The sequence below is a fragment of the Equus asinus genome, chromosome 10, assembly GCF_041296235.1.
Source record: "Equus asinus isolate D_3611 breed Donkey chromosome 10, EquAss-T2T_v2, whole genome shotgun sequence".
Classification (NCBI taxonomy): Eukaryota; Metazoa; Chordata; class Mammalia; order Perissodactyla; family Equidae; genus Equus; species Equus asinus.
Window position 1 is genome coordinate 30,416,580 of NC_091799.1, and position 15,374 is coordinate 30,431,953.

General features: G+C 56.4%; 1 protein-coding gene across 45 annotated transcripts in view; it reads right to left on the bottom strand.

Annotated features, from left to right (window-relative positions):
- ZNF618 (zinc finger protein 618) overlaps nucleotides 1-15,374 on the bottom strand; it is a 176,159-nt gene that overhangs the window by 50,726 nt on the left and 110,059 nt on the right. For all 45 annotated transcript variants that reach the window (XM_070518927.1, XM_070518925.1, XM_070518926.1 and 42 more), the window contains one exon: nucleotides 9,938-10,197. In XM_070518927.1, the coding sequence (XP_070375028.1) occupies nucleotides 9,938-10,197 (260 nt within the window). The remainder of the gene's footprint in view (nucleotides 1-9,937; nucleotides 10,198-15,374) is intronic.

Here is a 15,374-nt window from a genome sequence, read left to right on the forward strand (position 1 = left end):
AGCAGTAACCCTGTGGGTATCTAGCACAGAGCGGGACACAACAGGCACTCCATAAAGAATGGTTGCCATTACTCTCAGCATCTCCCCAAGTTTTTCTGTGGACCCAACTTCCTGAATGCATCCTGGGAAAGAGAGGGCCGTGGCCGAGCAAGGCGGAGGCGTAGCCCGTCCTGGGGAGGTGTAAGGCGTGGGAGCGCGCCAGGTTCTGAGCGGGTGGTCCTGCCATAAAGGAGCCCGGCTGACTGTTTAACCACGTCTCCCAACCATCTGGCCACCGAACGCCGGCCCACAGGAAGTGCTGCCAAGACAGTCCCAACACGCCAGCCTTCCAGGTTTCCACGTGCTCCGTCATCCCTCCGGCAGCCACGTCTTCCAGGGTCCCAGGCAGGCTCTGATTTGCTGACACACGGCACTGACGAGGCGGAGGAGCGTGGCCCCTCATGTCGCTGCAGATGCTGGCAGGCCTTACTTACTCAGGGGTGAGTAGCTGACAGCTACGTCCAGCCGTGTCCCCACCCTCCTGCTGGCCCAATCAGGTCCTCCGGCCCCTTGGCCATCACATACCAGACGCATATCTCAATGCTTGGTCAAAAAAATCCAGGTCCCTGAACAGCAGCTGTGCACACATCCACCGTGGGGGCTGCCTCCGGGCGCTTTTCCATCTGAATTACGTAAGAGATCAGACAGAGCCCTTAAAGGTGGGGATGCCTGGGAGGCTGGGAAAGGGGCCAGGTGAGGAGGGGCTCTGCATCTAGGGTTGGCCAGTCACCAAGCTTCAGGGCCTCGGTCTCCCCATCTGCACACTGAGAAGCGTTCTGTCGACTTTTTCACTGACGAACTTGTGCTGGCAAAGGGGCATCAACGAGCTCCCCAGGGAGGCTGGGGTGTAGCAGAAAGCAGCAGGCCCAGATTTCCCGAAGTTTTGTGTTTTCACAAATGCATAATATGGATATAACATAAAACTATCCGTAATATGGTTCTAACATTTCTCCCTCCAGGAAGGATGGGCTCCACATGTGCTGTGGCCTGTGTCCTGTGATCTCCGGTCACGACGGACCCAGGTTGGTGCAGTGGGGCGCTGGAGGGCCTTCTCGGGGACTCTCAGCTCTGACGGTCCCCATCCTGGAGCCTGACTCGCTGCCCGGCACACTTTCTCACTCTGCGGGGTTCCCTAATGACCCTTTCGTCCTTTGTCACCATCACTCTCTCCTAAGTGCCAGGTGCTGCAACTCACTTCGTGTTCACCTCCCCGACATCTCTCGGTGGGCCTGACCTCTGACTCCAGTGCACAGGGGGCGGGGGGTGGGAGTGGAAGCCGGCCAGATGGGCAGCGTCCTGCCCATTTCACACAGCCAACTCGTGGGAGCGGCCCAGACACAGCGCTTCTCACGCATCAGTCCAGCAGGCAAGGGCTATGATGATCCTCACTCTTCAGATGAAGGAAGTAAGGACCTTAAGGGGGACATATCAGGCCAGAGGCTGCCCAGATCCTTCTCGACCTGAGCCCACAGGTGTAACCACCACACGATCAGCGTCTGGGAAAGCGCCGAGAAGAGAGGGTGCTGTTCACATTTACCATGTACCGAGTACATGCAGGTCTCAGTCCCGTCCTCCATCTTTCCAGAAGCCCTCGTGTGGTGGGGACAACTCAACACCCACTTCTATGATGAGCCTGAAAGCTCTAGGGGCCAGGAGGTCCAGGCCGGGGCTACCCAGATAGTGGCTGGCAAGGAACTGGGCTCAAAGCTGGCCTTCAGGGCTCTGGAGCCATTCTACTGCCACCATGCCAGGTCCCCTGCAGGTGGCAAGGGAGCCATGAGTCCCCTTAAGCCGTGGGGCTCCCCCTAATGCTGCAAGGCAGCAGAAGCCCCTGCCATGTCTGGGACTGCCACAGGACGCCCAAGAGTCCTTTATCAAGAGCCCCAGGAGGGGCTGCCAGAATCGGCTGGCAGGGCACGCCAGCACACAGGAGCGAGCCCGTTCCTCTCCCCCATCCGGCTGTCACTAGTGACACAAAGAGCATCCACAGGCCCAGCACCTGTCTAGCATCTTCTGTAGCCACCTGGCAGACAGCCTGGCATAGCTCCCTCCCCAAGAGCTGGACACACCAGGTGAGACCAGGTGGGTCTAGTTCTGAGGCCATGGAAGGGAGAAGTGGGGAAGAGTGAGGCCGAGGAGGCTGTCTCCTGAGGACAAGGAACGTGGATGACAACCCTCAGCTCTGCCACTGGCACCCAGCTCGCTCCCCATAAGCTCAGACCCCTTTCAGGATACACACAATGCAACAAGGCAGACATCCAGAGCAGGGGACGAGGGAAGGACACAGGGAGCATGGGAGGACAGAGAGGTGGCTCCTTACATGGGCAGTCCCGCATTTAGCTCAGAGCGTCTCAGCAGCTGCTGTTCACAGAGCTAACGCTGAGGAGCACCCAGCCCTCTTGCTTTTAGGATGCCGTGAGAGCTGGGCTGGTGGCCTGCTGAGGGACAGGGGACCTGGAGAAGTAAGTCGTAGACAACCGGATTTTCTGGGGATCTTTGGGGCTTGGATTCCGACTGAATGTCCTCGGAACCGGGGTCTTCCAAGTGGAGCCCAATTCTCCGGGGAAATGCGGGCACAGGCAGTTTTAGGAGAATCAATTCCCCAGTCACCAACTTCCCAACATCTTCTTTCCCGAGATCGATGCGCCGGAGAACATGGTGGGCCAGGAGCCTGCACTCAGCTGGCTCTCCCTCCACCTCTCCTCTCACCTCCACTCTCCCCCACATCACAAACAAAACATGATTCTTTCACCCACCCTAATCCCACCATGGTGCCTTCCATGGATGGACATCTCGGGGCTCAGCAGGGAGGTGACCCCAAATCCAAAATGTCCCTGTTGGATTTAGAAAGTGAGTGGATCTACTGACTGGGAACAACTCCCTTCCCAAATAGGGGGATTTCCAGTTCTTCGCTTTCAACAAAACTGAAGAAAGATCTAATGGAGTTGTCAGCGATGAGACCATTAAAAATAATGTCTGATGATAGACCCCTGTGTGATTTTTGGCATACGGCTTGGAAGGAGTTCAAAGAACTGAAAGATACAACCAAGACAAAACTCTAGCCATCCCCCCTCCTTATTTAGGTGATCAAGCTTTCTAAGCACGTACGCTTACGAAAACTCAAGAATGGGAATGAAATGCTGAATCTGGCCTCGTTCAACAATAAAGAAATATTAATTCACGCACACACGAGCCACCCAAGAAAGAAACAAGGCCCCATCCATTTCATGAAGAGGTGCATTTTTAATAATTTTTCACTTCTACCTTGACTATTTATCTAAATTTGTTTTTGGTAAATTGTCTGCTAATAACAAACTCAACCTGGAGAAAAAAAAAATGTTTTCAAATGTAGAGCTTTACAATCCCGACGAATTTTTTCGAAATTTCTATTTCAATTGAGGTACATCTTGTTGTGGGAGATGAGGTTGAAACAGTGATCAATAAAAGACTCTCAAGCATAAAAAATATATTACATCAAGATAAAATCCTGTGAGGGAAGTGGACTGGAAATATGAGTTCAAGGAGAAAAAGGGAAGATGTAAAATTTCTGACTGTTAAAGATGAGCTTGTTCATATGTTTTTCAAATGGGTGATGGCCAATAGCGCACAGCAGTGGGGTTTGGATTCCCTTGGATACATTTAAAAGAGTGGTTCACAGTTTTATTTCCAAAATTCCACTTGCTTTTCTTTTTACACCCTACTCCAGAAATTATATCCTTTGCAATTATTTAAACTTTGGATGGAAATGTTAGATGTCAACTCACAAATGTGAAAGGGAACACAGTTTCTCAACATTCTTTAGGAGGTATTGAAGGAGAAAAGCCTGAAGCCATTAGCCTTTTAGGTTCTCATCACCCCAGACGTGTCACCGTCAGAGGTTCAGCTAACATCACTGTATCTGTTTGGCATCTTTTGTGCCCCCTTAAAAACACTTTCATATTTATTACTTCACTCCGCCCCCGACAATCCTACTGGAAGGACAGACAGATTTTATTACACCCATTGATGGATGAAGACGGTATGGCTCAGAGAGGTTAAGAGGCTTGTCTAAGGCCACACAGTGGGGCAGACCCTAGATCTCTGGGCTTACAGCCCCGGGGCCCTTTCCAGTGGGGACCCTCCAACCGGGACCCCCGTCCCACCTTGGAACTCGAGACACACGCGCCTGGGAGGGTGGCCAAACCCCTCCTTTCTGATTGGCTGCAGCAAAGGGCTGAGTGCTGGTTCTGGCAAGCTCCTGCGCTCCCCGCCTGCCAACAACCTATTGAAACAGGAAACCAGCTATCAGCTGGCACTAGGAAGCAGGACCTGGCACCTTCGCTGCCCGGGTTTGTCACAGACCGAAACCCACGTGGCCACGTCTGAATGGTTGTCTGCTCCTGGGTTGCTCTTTCCAGAACTCTGGCCACCCCGCCTCCCGGCTGGAGCCCCATCCTCCTCCTTTCCCGGTCCCTCCGCCCCGGGCAGCCTTCACCCTTTGGTGCTCAAGGCTCGCTGCCTAGAAACATCCCCTGCAGAAGCCAGTCTCCCGGCTGGTCCCTGTCTCTCCCTCCTGCACCCCAGCCAGCGCCCCTCTCTGAGCACCCACCTCCAGGACGGGAACTCGCTGCCTCAAAGGTCCATGTCCAGACGTCAAGCAGTTTCCATAATCATGAAGTCCATCCTTTCACCAAGTGGAAATCACCTCCTGGTGACTTCCCCGTACTGGCTGGGGCTAAGTGGGATGTGTCCGCTCCCTCCCATCCGAGAGAACGCTCTAGGTTATGGACATTTAGAGTCCAGCATCTGCCTGGCCAGCCCACCACCCTGCCCCCATGCTCAGTCTCCTCCCCTACAGGAGCTCTTCCCAGAGCTCCTCCCCATACTATGAGTTAACTCTGGAAATAACCTGGTTGGTTCACACCCTTCATCTGAAGAGAAGCCCAGCTGGGTCACTTGCTCCCTCCATGGGCTCCTGTCCCGCCCCTGGGGGAGCCCAGAACCAGCAGGTCTCCAGGCCCCTGTGGCTCTCCCTGGCTCCCTCACGCGTAACCTCCCCTGGATTAAGGACCAATGGTCTCACAGAACAGAGAAGAGCACCCACTCCTTGGCAGTACGTTCGGACCACCATGATGGGATCCGGGCATCCTTATTTCTTGGAACCAGGCAATGCTCCATGGGCCGGACGTCCTGACTGCTGGAAACCCAGCCTGCCTTGTCTTCACCATCCAGGACAAGGATGGCAAGGAGGTTTCCACTTTGGATTTTTCAATTCCAGCTGACCAGCAGTGACTTCTTGGTGTGCTGTGTTGAGAAGGATTCTGAGGTGCCCTGCTGGGCAGCATGCAGCGAACAATCAGGGATGCCTGTGCTGGATGTGGAACTGGGGCGCAGCAATGGTGGGGCTTTGTGTTTCGCACCCCTCAGAGAGCAGCTCCCGAAACCTCCAGGGTGGTTCTGCCGCTCCTCGGGGCTGCCGTGCAGATTCTGCCCCCAGCTTGTCAGGTGGGAACAGGCGTCTGTTGACTCACCTCCTCCCACTTCTGGTTTCACCCAACAAGGTTGTCACGCTCAGTATTACTTCCACTCTTCTTGCCCCCGAACCGCACGCTGGCTCCAAGGACAGTGACGTCCTTTCTAACAGTGAGAGATGCCCTTGCCGGCACAGGGAGCTTCCGGGCAGCAGCAAAGGACCAGGACCTGCTGCAAGCTTGGCAGCTGGCCTCCTGGCACTGATGTCCCCACGCCCCACTTGCCCATTCTGAGAAGCTGCCAAAGGCCACCCACGTGTCCGTGACCCGGGCTCCTCCAAGGGAAGTGCCTCGGGTCATGTTTGTGTCATTGGGAACACTGTTTGTCTGAAGCTGTTAAAGGGCCAGTGAGGACTTGGGGGTGGGGACGAGGGGGACGGGGCTCAGAGAAGAGGCAGCCGTGAGGCTCCCCCCTGAGCGTGGTGGGGAGTGGGGCACTTGGTGGGGCTGGGTGCCACAGACCCCCGAGTCCCTCATCAAGGGCCTTGGGAACATGTTCTCTCCCGATGCCTGGCCACCAGGGCACAGATGCACACTGTAGCACCAGCTCATTTTAAAGGGATGGCCGGATCCCTGGCAGGGCTTCCCTTCCTTGTTTCCCTTCCAGAAGCAGATGGGGGGGGGGGGGCGCCAAGAGGTACAGCAGGCCCTCCAGGAAGGGCAACTCTCCTCCCTTCCACAGGCCTTCGTCTGCCCCTCCAGAAAACAAGGGGTGTCAGATCTACAGCATGTGGAGCCCCACCGCCCACTGCCACACCCAGGGCAGACATCAATAATCAATCATGCCACCCTTTCGAATCGTCAACACAGAGCCCCCAATGGCCGGCTGCCAGGGCTTGGACTTGGCCCACGAGATGAAATCTACTCGCCATCCTGAGATTAGACGAGGTCAAAAGGTACAGATCTTTTTTTTCTTTTTTTGCCTGTCTTTCCCGATGCCGAGGCCAAGTCGGATTGTTCCGAGCCTGCCCCGTGGCAGAAACTCCACACTCAAGGAGAAAGGTCTGCCTTGACCGGTGGGAGACGAGCCACTCAGACTGGCCGGGAGCGCCCTGGCCCCGCTCTGGTCCAGGCTCCCTAGTGGCGGTTCCACTTCTGACTCTTCCCTGTGGCCGAGCACCTCGTTCACAGGGATCTGCCGAGAGCAGGTCACGCAGCACTTTCACAAGATCCTCAAGGTCCCTGGGTTTGAAGGAGGCCGTGCTAGAAGGGTCCCTGAGCAGCTCTCAGACAGGAAAACCAAGCCCCACTCAGAGCCCGTGTGTTCTGACCCCTCACCCAGTACCAAGTTTCTTCCCCATCCCATTTTTTTCTCTACATCACCCTGGCTTATTTCTTAGACTTGGGAAAAAAAGCAGAAAATATTACTACTCTTTCCCCTTGAAGAGGTACTTTCTGCTATTAATACAAGTTCTACTGCCAACAATAGCCAATCGTTCACTAAGTACAACGTGGAGCACTTTGCATACATTATCTTATTGAGTTCTCAGATAACCCTGTGAATTTGCATCTGTGAGAACGGAGGCACAGAGAGGTCAAGTAGCTTGCCCAAGGTACAACAGCTATTAAGTCACAGAGCCTGGAGTCACTCTCAGTCTGAGGAGCCGAGCTCGCTGTCCTGACACATCTCGTTCTCTTCCACTGCCCCGTCCATTCCCACACCCAGGAGGTGACCAGGACAGGGACCAGGCCTCATTTAACACAAGAGGACACTAAGGCGTAACAAGGCCAGGGACCCTGCCGCTGAGCAGGAGCTGCGTTGGAAACCGCACAGGCGGCTGGCCTGAGACCCGAGGGCCCTGGGGCCTCTCCCTGCACAGGCAGCTGGCCCAGGGAGGACTCCCAGCGTGTCCCCAGCACGGCCACTCAAGGCCTTCCCTGCCGAACACAGACTGCTTGTTCCACCCCAGGAATCGAATTCAGCTCCCCTTCAGTGGGCATCCTGGGTGAAGGGCATAAGCGGCTACTGGCTCCAACGAGTCCTACACACACACCCCAAAGTGAGCAAGGCCATGTCCTCTCCGCAGTTAATTAACACATCCACCAATGGCCAGCAGTCCTCAGCCCCGGGCAGTGAATCCTGATGGAGGGAGCTCAGACGCGGGCCCCTGAAAAGACTCTCATTCAGCACTGGGCTAAGTCACTCATGCTCGTCATCAACTATTTCTGGCTCATCTCCCTTCTGCACACGGAGGATGGCATTTCCCGGCCTCCTGGAGGCTGGGCGGGGCATGTGACTAGTTATGGCCAATGCACAGACGCACACTTCTCACTTCGGGGTTGCAGGAGGTAATCACCAGTGTGAGTCCCCCCAGAGCTTTCTTTCCCCTGTCACGCGGCTGGCAGCGTTCCATAGAACGGCTGCTTGGAGCCTGGGTCCAGAGCAGAGTGGTGCCCCTAACGGACCCACAGTGGACACGCAGCGTGACTAAGAAATAAACGTTTGTGGTTCTGAGCTACCGAGATCTCTTTTTACTTTTAGGATCTTTTGTTACTGTGGCATACCCCTGCCCCTCCTGACAGTTTCAGCACCTGCCTCCAGCACCTGTCAACCCTGGCTCCTAGAAACCAGCACCTTGCTAGGTACTGTGGGGTAGGTATCGGGAGCATAGAGACACAGATCTGACAAGTCTTGGAGCTCTACTCTCTAGGAGCTCCCAATCTTGTGGCAGAGACAGGCATAGACAGGGTCCCTCCAATCTAAAGTAGATAAAGGGAAGTGCTCAAGGGAGAGGCAGGGTAGAAACAGACCACTTCTGACCAGAAGAGATCAAGGAAGGCTTCTGGGAGGAGGTGGCACTAGAGTTGGCCTTGCAGTATGGGCTGGAGTTGGGCATGCAGCAACGGGCAAAGGCATTCCAGGGAAAGAGAACAGCATGAGCACAGGGTAGGATGCATTGCAGAAGAGCAGACGGTACCAGAACAAAAGGTCCGGGAAGATCAGAAGTAAGAAATGGGGCTAGAAGGCTCAGGTGGTGGACGATCTGGATGCTATGGCCTTGACCTAGGCACAGCGAGGAGGCCCAAGTTTATAAGCAGAGAGCAACACAGTCAGTGTTTCTGCCAAGGCCCCTGGCAGCCTGAGAGGAGAGCAGGTGGGGGCAGGGAGACCCAAACGCATGGCTGTTACCCGGATGCTGCACTGACCCAGGTAGAGCAGCAGAGGACCAGCTGGGAGAGGGAGCAGGCAGCTGATTCCTAGTAGCTGAGAAGAGAAGGCAGCAGAACTTAAGTCAAAACTTGGGGAAACAGACACATGGGGCCCCACCCACGAGGCTCTGCGTGGCACACACAGGGCGTGACCCTAGGAGTCAGGAGGAGGTGAGCCCAGCTGGACCAGGAAGGAGAGGCGGAGGGGAGAGGTGTGGCAGTGCTTCTAAGAACATATGGAACCCGGGAAACGAGGAGGCGGCGGATGAAACCGGAAATCTGGGACCAGACCACGCAAGGCCTTGATGCCAGGCCGAGGCACGTGGACTTGACTTTAAAGGCCAGGGGTTGCAAACTTGTGGCCCATGGAACAACCCTGACCCACAGACGGGTTTTGTTTGGCAGATTTCAAAAGTTGAATTAGTCACCAATATTTAAAGCCAAAAGAAGTCACATCAAAATTCGCATTTCTGGCATGCAGTGTGTCCAGAGATCTGGGCGCGCTGAGCTCGTCTCCCCACCTAGTTCCCGTCGGCGGCAGCTGAGGAGGGACCTCCCCCTCCGTACGGGAGTGTGGGCTCTCCAGCTGGAAGCGGTCCCCACCAGCTGCTGTTTGGCTCATCTCTACTTATGCCAAAGAAACGTGTCTGTTGGGCCTCACGGGCATGTGAGTTTGTGAACCTGGCAGGAGGGCAGGCAGCCCCCGAGGGGGACCCCCTGGCTCAGGCTGGAAAGAGAGGGGTGAGATGATCTCGAAGAAGCTTGTTTCCACAGAGCTCCTCGGAGCCTGGCCCAGACCAGCAGAGGCAGGGGGAGGTGCCATGTGCCACTGAGCCCATCCTGACTGGGCATCTGCTCTGAGCAGGACCTGCACCGAGAGCTGCTCCCGGGAACTCCCAGTCAAGCAGAGGAGGAAGAAATGCAGACAAGCATTTGAGATACAGAGCGATACAGGTCACGCTAGACCCACCTGGGGCATGGGAGCCCCAAGGCATGAGGGATGCGCTGGGCCTGCGGAAAGTTCCAGACATTGGACTTCAACAAAGTCTTAAAGGATCAGTAGCGCTTTGCCACATCAGGTGGAAAGAGAAGAGCTCCAGGCTAGAACTGCGCCAGCAGAGGCAAGTCAAGAGCCTCGGTCCTTCCCTGAGGGCAGAGGGGAGCCACCGAAGGCTGGGATCCTAGGCCGCCCGCCCCACACTCCCACCTGCTCCCAGCCCTCGAGGACGGGCACTCACCGAGGGTCTGCTGGTTGCGGACGCCGCCGATCACCACGCAGATCTCGGCGGGCACGTCGCCGGTGCCGTCCTTGCTGACCGCCTTCTTCTCCTCCTTGGCCTCGCCCTGCCAGATCACCTCCTGGATGTAGTCGTCGGGCAGCTCTGTCTTCACCTTCACCTCCGTCATCGTCCCCTGCTCGGCACTCAGCGAGGCCTCGGCCGGCACGGGCTCTGGCCCCTCCACCTTGGTGCTCTTCTGGCTGCGCTTCAAGCGCTCCCTGGGAAAGAAGAGAGTCTGCTCAGGGTGGACCCCATGCCTACCCAGAAACCTACCAGCCTGGGGCGTCACATGTGAACCTCACCTTGAGGGCCACAACGTCCTGGCCCGGGGGAACCCTGGGGCTCCAAGGCACACAGTTTGAAAACCACTGGGTTAGGATGGCCCCAACCCCACCCATTTTACAGATGGGGAAGCTGGGGTCTAAAGAGGTCTATGTGTGCCAAGTAACTCTTGTAACTGGAGTCACGAGACCCACAAGGGCAGCCCTGGCTGGTGGATATCAGTTCTTAAGCTTCAATGTGCACACAGATCAGCTGGGAATCTTGGGAAAACGTGGATTCCGGATCAGCGGGTCTGGGGTTTGGCCTGAGCTGCTGCATTTCTAACAGGCGCCCAGTCGAGCTGGTCCTCAATCTGCATTTGGAGCACGAGGGTTTGAGCAGCCTGCCGTGTGCAAAGTGTCCGGGGCTGTTCCTCTCGCTCCTTGGCAGAAGGGCCAGAGGTCTTGCCCGGCTCTCCCCGCTCCTGTTCTATAGCTGGGGTCACTGCAAGCCCCACGGCTCACCTGGCTGAGATTCATGGAGCCAACACTCGGCTCCCAACACTGGCATCTAAGTGGCTATTCAAACGTCAGAAAACATCCTCACAGTGATGAGCTCAAGACTGAGTGGGCGGGGCACACGTGACTGAACCTCCTCTATGAAGGGGACGCGAGGCCTGGAGCAGAGCTGTGACTTGCCCACGGCCACACACAAGACTGGTGGCCGGCCAAGGCTGTTCTCCTGCCAGCGTCACCCTCTGTGCTATCAAGGGCCCCCTCGTCCTTGTGGCAGGGGGCTCATCATCCTGACTCCTGTTTCTGGGGTGGGGAAGCCAAGGTGGGCGCAAACTGGGAAATCAAGGCATGTTCCAGGCCCTGGGGATTCTGCCCTGCCAGGGCCCGCCCTCTCCACTGCTCCAGAGAAGCATCTGGTCTGCGAACTTCGAGGCCCAGACCGGAGGCATACTCCAACGAGGCCTGCCAGCACACCAACCGGGGCTCAGGGGAGGCACCCGGGCTGGGGGGGGGGGGTGGGGGGGGGGCAGGGACCTGGGCTCTGATCCTGGACCTGCAGCGGATTGCTGTGTCACTTTGCACAAGACCCCTCTTCCCTCTGGGCTCCAGCAGCTCCATCTATCAGAAGAGCATGGATTTTCTCAAGTCCGCTGTCTGCCCCAGCTGTCAGCTTTCTCCCAGGTCGGGGAATTGAGCAGAGAGAGAGGGAAGGCCCCAGCCAACGAGCAGGGGGCAGAGAAAGGCCACCGGGGAAGTTGTGGACTGAATTTTGTCCTCGTCCAAACTCAGACGGTCAACTCCTGATCCCTAAGGTGACTGTAGTTGGAGACAGGGTCCTCAGGACGTAATTAAGGTGACATAAGACCATAAGGGTGGGGCCCTAATCTGACAGGACTGCGGTCTTAGAAGAAGATGAAGAGAGAGATCTCTCTCTCTCTGGGTCTCTCCTCACCACGTGAGGACACAGAGAGAAGGCGGGCAGCCGTCTACAAGGCAGGAAGAGGGTCCTCACCAGAACCCAACCACGCTGGCACTCTGGGCTCAGACCTCCAGCCTCCAGAACTGTGAGAAAATAAAATTCTGTTGTTTAAGCTCCCAGCCCACAGCATTTTGTTCTGGCAGCTCAAGGTGCCCAAGCTAACTGAAACTCAGGACTCAGACGGACAGAACAGGAGGAAGCAGCACAGCCAGCCGCAAGGGCCGTCGAGTCAGCTCCTTCCTTGCTGTGTGACTTGCAGCCAGGCTACCGAACCTCTGAGCCTCAGTTTTCCCATCTGCAAAACGGAGCGAACAGGAGGGTCGTGCGGATTTTAATCAACTAACACATGGGAAGTGCCCGGCCTGTATCAGCTCTCAAGATGTTATTAATAGTAACCAACTGTTGGAGCGTCTTCCACACCCAGTGGGCCCAGTGACACCTCCTCCTAGTGTGTCTGCCACGTCAGGGCCACCGTCTGTCACTGTGGGAAATGTAACACTGGATGTTCGATAGCCTCAGCGTTCATTTCTTTTCTTTACTTAAGAAACATTTCGGGGCCGGCCTCGTGGTGAGTGGTTAAGTGCGCACGCTCTGCTTTGTCAGCCCGGGGTTCACCAGTGGGGATCCTGGGCGTGGACCTACACAACGCTCATCAGTCCATGCTGTGGCGACATCCCACAAAGAACTAGAAGGAACTACAACTAGGATATACAACTGTGTACTGGGGCTTTGGGGAGAAAAAAAGAAGAAAGGAGGAAGACTGGCAACAGCTGTTAGCTCAGGGCCAATCTTCCTCACCAAACAAACAAACACTTAAGAGTTCCCTTTGTGCCGGGCACTGTTCTGACCCATTGACTCCTTTCATTTTCAGTAACAACGCTGTGAGGGAAGTCCTGGTATTATCTCCATTTTACGGATGGGTAAACTGAGGCACTGAGAGGTGAAAGAATTTGTCCAAGGTTCACCTGGGTAGTAAGAAGTGGAACCAAGATTTGACGCAGGCATCCCGGCTCTCAGCCATGCTGCACGGAGAGCAGGAGAGAAGCTCTGAGAGCGAAGCTTCCCCATTCGCACTCATCTCCTCTCCCCTTCTACTGACCTTCAGCATCCAGAACTGGGGGGAAACCAGGATGCTAGTGGGTGAGCAGGAAGACGGGAGGCTGCCTGGATTTCTGGCTGCTGCCACCTCCATGGGGGTGCTTTGAGGCAGAGCCCCCTGGTGAGGTCCAGCACCCCCCTGGGAGGGGAGCATGCCTACCCCATTCCTGCAAAAAAGCCTCTAAGCTCGGGGAGGCCCCGGGAGCATCACCAGGGCGAGCAGGTCTGATAAGTTCCGAGGGACGGCTATGGCTTTGGGGAGGGAGGATATTCCTGCCAGGCAGCCAGCAATAGACGGGGACGCACTGGGGTGGGGAGCTCCCCGGCACCGAGGGGCAGAGGCTGGCAGACGGCCCGGCAAGAACGGGATGAGATGAAGGGAGATGGAAAGAGCACCAGGTTTTGAAGTTGGGTCACCCCAGGGCCAGATCTCAGAACTGCCACTCTCAAGTTGTGGGTTCACCCCTCCAGGCCTCAGTCTTCACACCCATATGATGGGGAGAAGCACAGCTCCCGCCCCACAGCGCTGTGATGCAGAGACAATGCACTGTCTGCAAGGGCCCTAGGACAGTGGCCCCAGTGGCGATGTTCCACAGTACCCCCTGTCTTGTGGGGGGTCGGGGGCAGGGGAGGGGCGTGTGCAGAGGTTGCAAGGAAGGGTCTTACATGGTGCAGACTTCAGTGCACGGGCTGCGGAGTTAAAGCAACAGGAGTTCAAATCCCAGCTCTATACAACTTCCCAGCTGGTGACGCTGAGTGAGCCCCTGACCCTCTCTGAGCCTGTTTCTGTATCCATGAAGCAGGGACCCCCCCTCCCATCTACTCAAAAGGCCTCCTGAGGATCAACTGCAAAAATGTAAATCCAGGGGCCGGCCCGGTGACGCAGCGGTTAAGTGTGCACGTTCTGCTTTGGCGGCCCAGGGTTCGCCGGTTCGAATCCCGGGTGCGGACATGGCACTGCTTGGCATGCCATGCTGTGGTAGGCGTCCCACATAGAAAGTAGAGGAAGATGGGCGCAGATGTTAGCTCAGGGCCAGTCTTCCTCAGCAAAAAGAGGAGGATTGGTGGCAGCAGTTAGCTCAGGGCTAATCTTCCTCAAAAAAAAAAAAAGTAAATCCAGAACCTTGTCTAGAGTGACTCACAGAGATGATCACACTGATGGAAATGGGTGACAGAGCTGCTGAAATGCCTATTCCCTAGCTGAGACCACATGGGCGTGGATGGTCAGCCAGCCCTGCCTGTCCTGAGGCTCGCCGGACATAGAGACGCAAGTCAGGGCCCCGGCCAACCCTCAATGCCAGCCCCGCAAGAACACAGCCCACAGGTCCCGGGCCGGGGCAGGCAGACAGGCAGCTGAGGACTCGCCCGGGCTTGGCCCTGGCTGGTCCCAACCCCGGGTGCCCGAAGGGTTAAACCCAAGCACACAGCAGATGTGCCTCCCAGGGCCAGTGAAGAGGCCCAGGGGAGCAGAGCTGACCAACCTGCCAGCGTTCTCCCCACAGCTGGGGCCACGGGAAGGGAAGGGCACAGAACGAGCCCGTGCCCCGAACACCCGCACCCACTGTCTTCACTTCCGAGGTTCTGAAGCTCAGCCTGACGCTGTGAGCACTTCTCACCCCGTCTGAACAGGCTCAGTGTCCCTTCCTGCTCTCAAGGACCTCACTGGCATCGTGGTGTCCTGGTGGGAGAGAGGAGCTGCTGGAGTCAGGCTGGGCGTCCACACACCCTGCAGCCTCAGGCAAGAGTTCCTTACCCCCCTCTCTGGGCCTCAGTTTCCTTGTCTGTTAAAGGGGGACCATGATCCTTGCCGGTGCAGGGCTGGGAAAGGGGCCAGGGAGATGGCATAGAATGGATTTCAACAGATGGCAGCTGCACTTAGGAGGATGACATCGGTTCACGACGACAGCCCCGCCTCTGGGAAGCCTTCCCTCCTTGCTCGAGATGGAGTCAGACCTCCCTCTGAATGCCTCGTCTGCCTCCCCAGGGGACACTTAAGGGTGTCCTCCCACTGCCTTGTAAGGAACTCATCTTTCCAACCTCCCAGCCTAGCTCCCAGCTCATCATCTTCTTTTACTTCCTTAGCAGCCTTGGTTGCCATCTGAAAATATGTCGTCCATTTACTAACTCACCAAAGGGTACAGGCCTTAAGAGCAGGCGTGCACGGCTGCGCTGCCGGCACCCGGTCGGCACACAGTAGTTGCTCAGTGAATACTGCGTTTGCTGAGCGGTCAGAAGAGGACCTGCCTCCTGGTGAGGGAGCGCTGGGACTCATGCCTCCTGGGCAGCCTCAGGGTGAGTTTGCAGGATGGCTGGTCCATCCATTTGCAACAGGCCTGGGCATAACTGCATCAGAGGACAGGCCCCCTCCAAAGGCACAGAGCGTGTTAGCAAAGCCGCAACTCGAACCTACAGCTCCTGACCCCTCTTCCTTTGTCCTTCCCACTCAGGGACCAGCCTCAGGTCACCTGAAGTGCCCCTAACATCTGGGTGGGGAGGAATGGCTTCCTCTCACAAGAAGGCGGGCTCTGCATAGTTCTTTTAC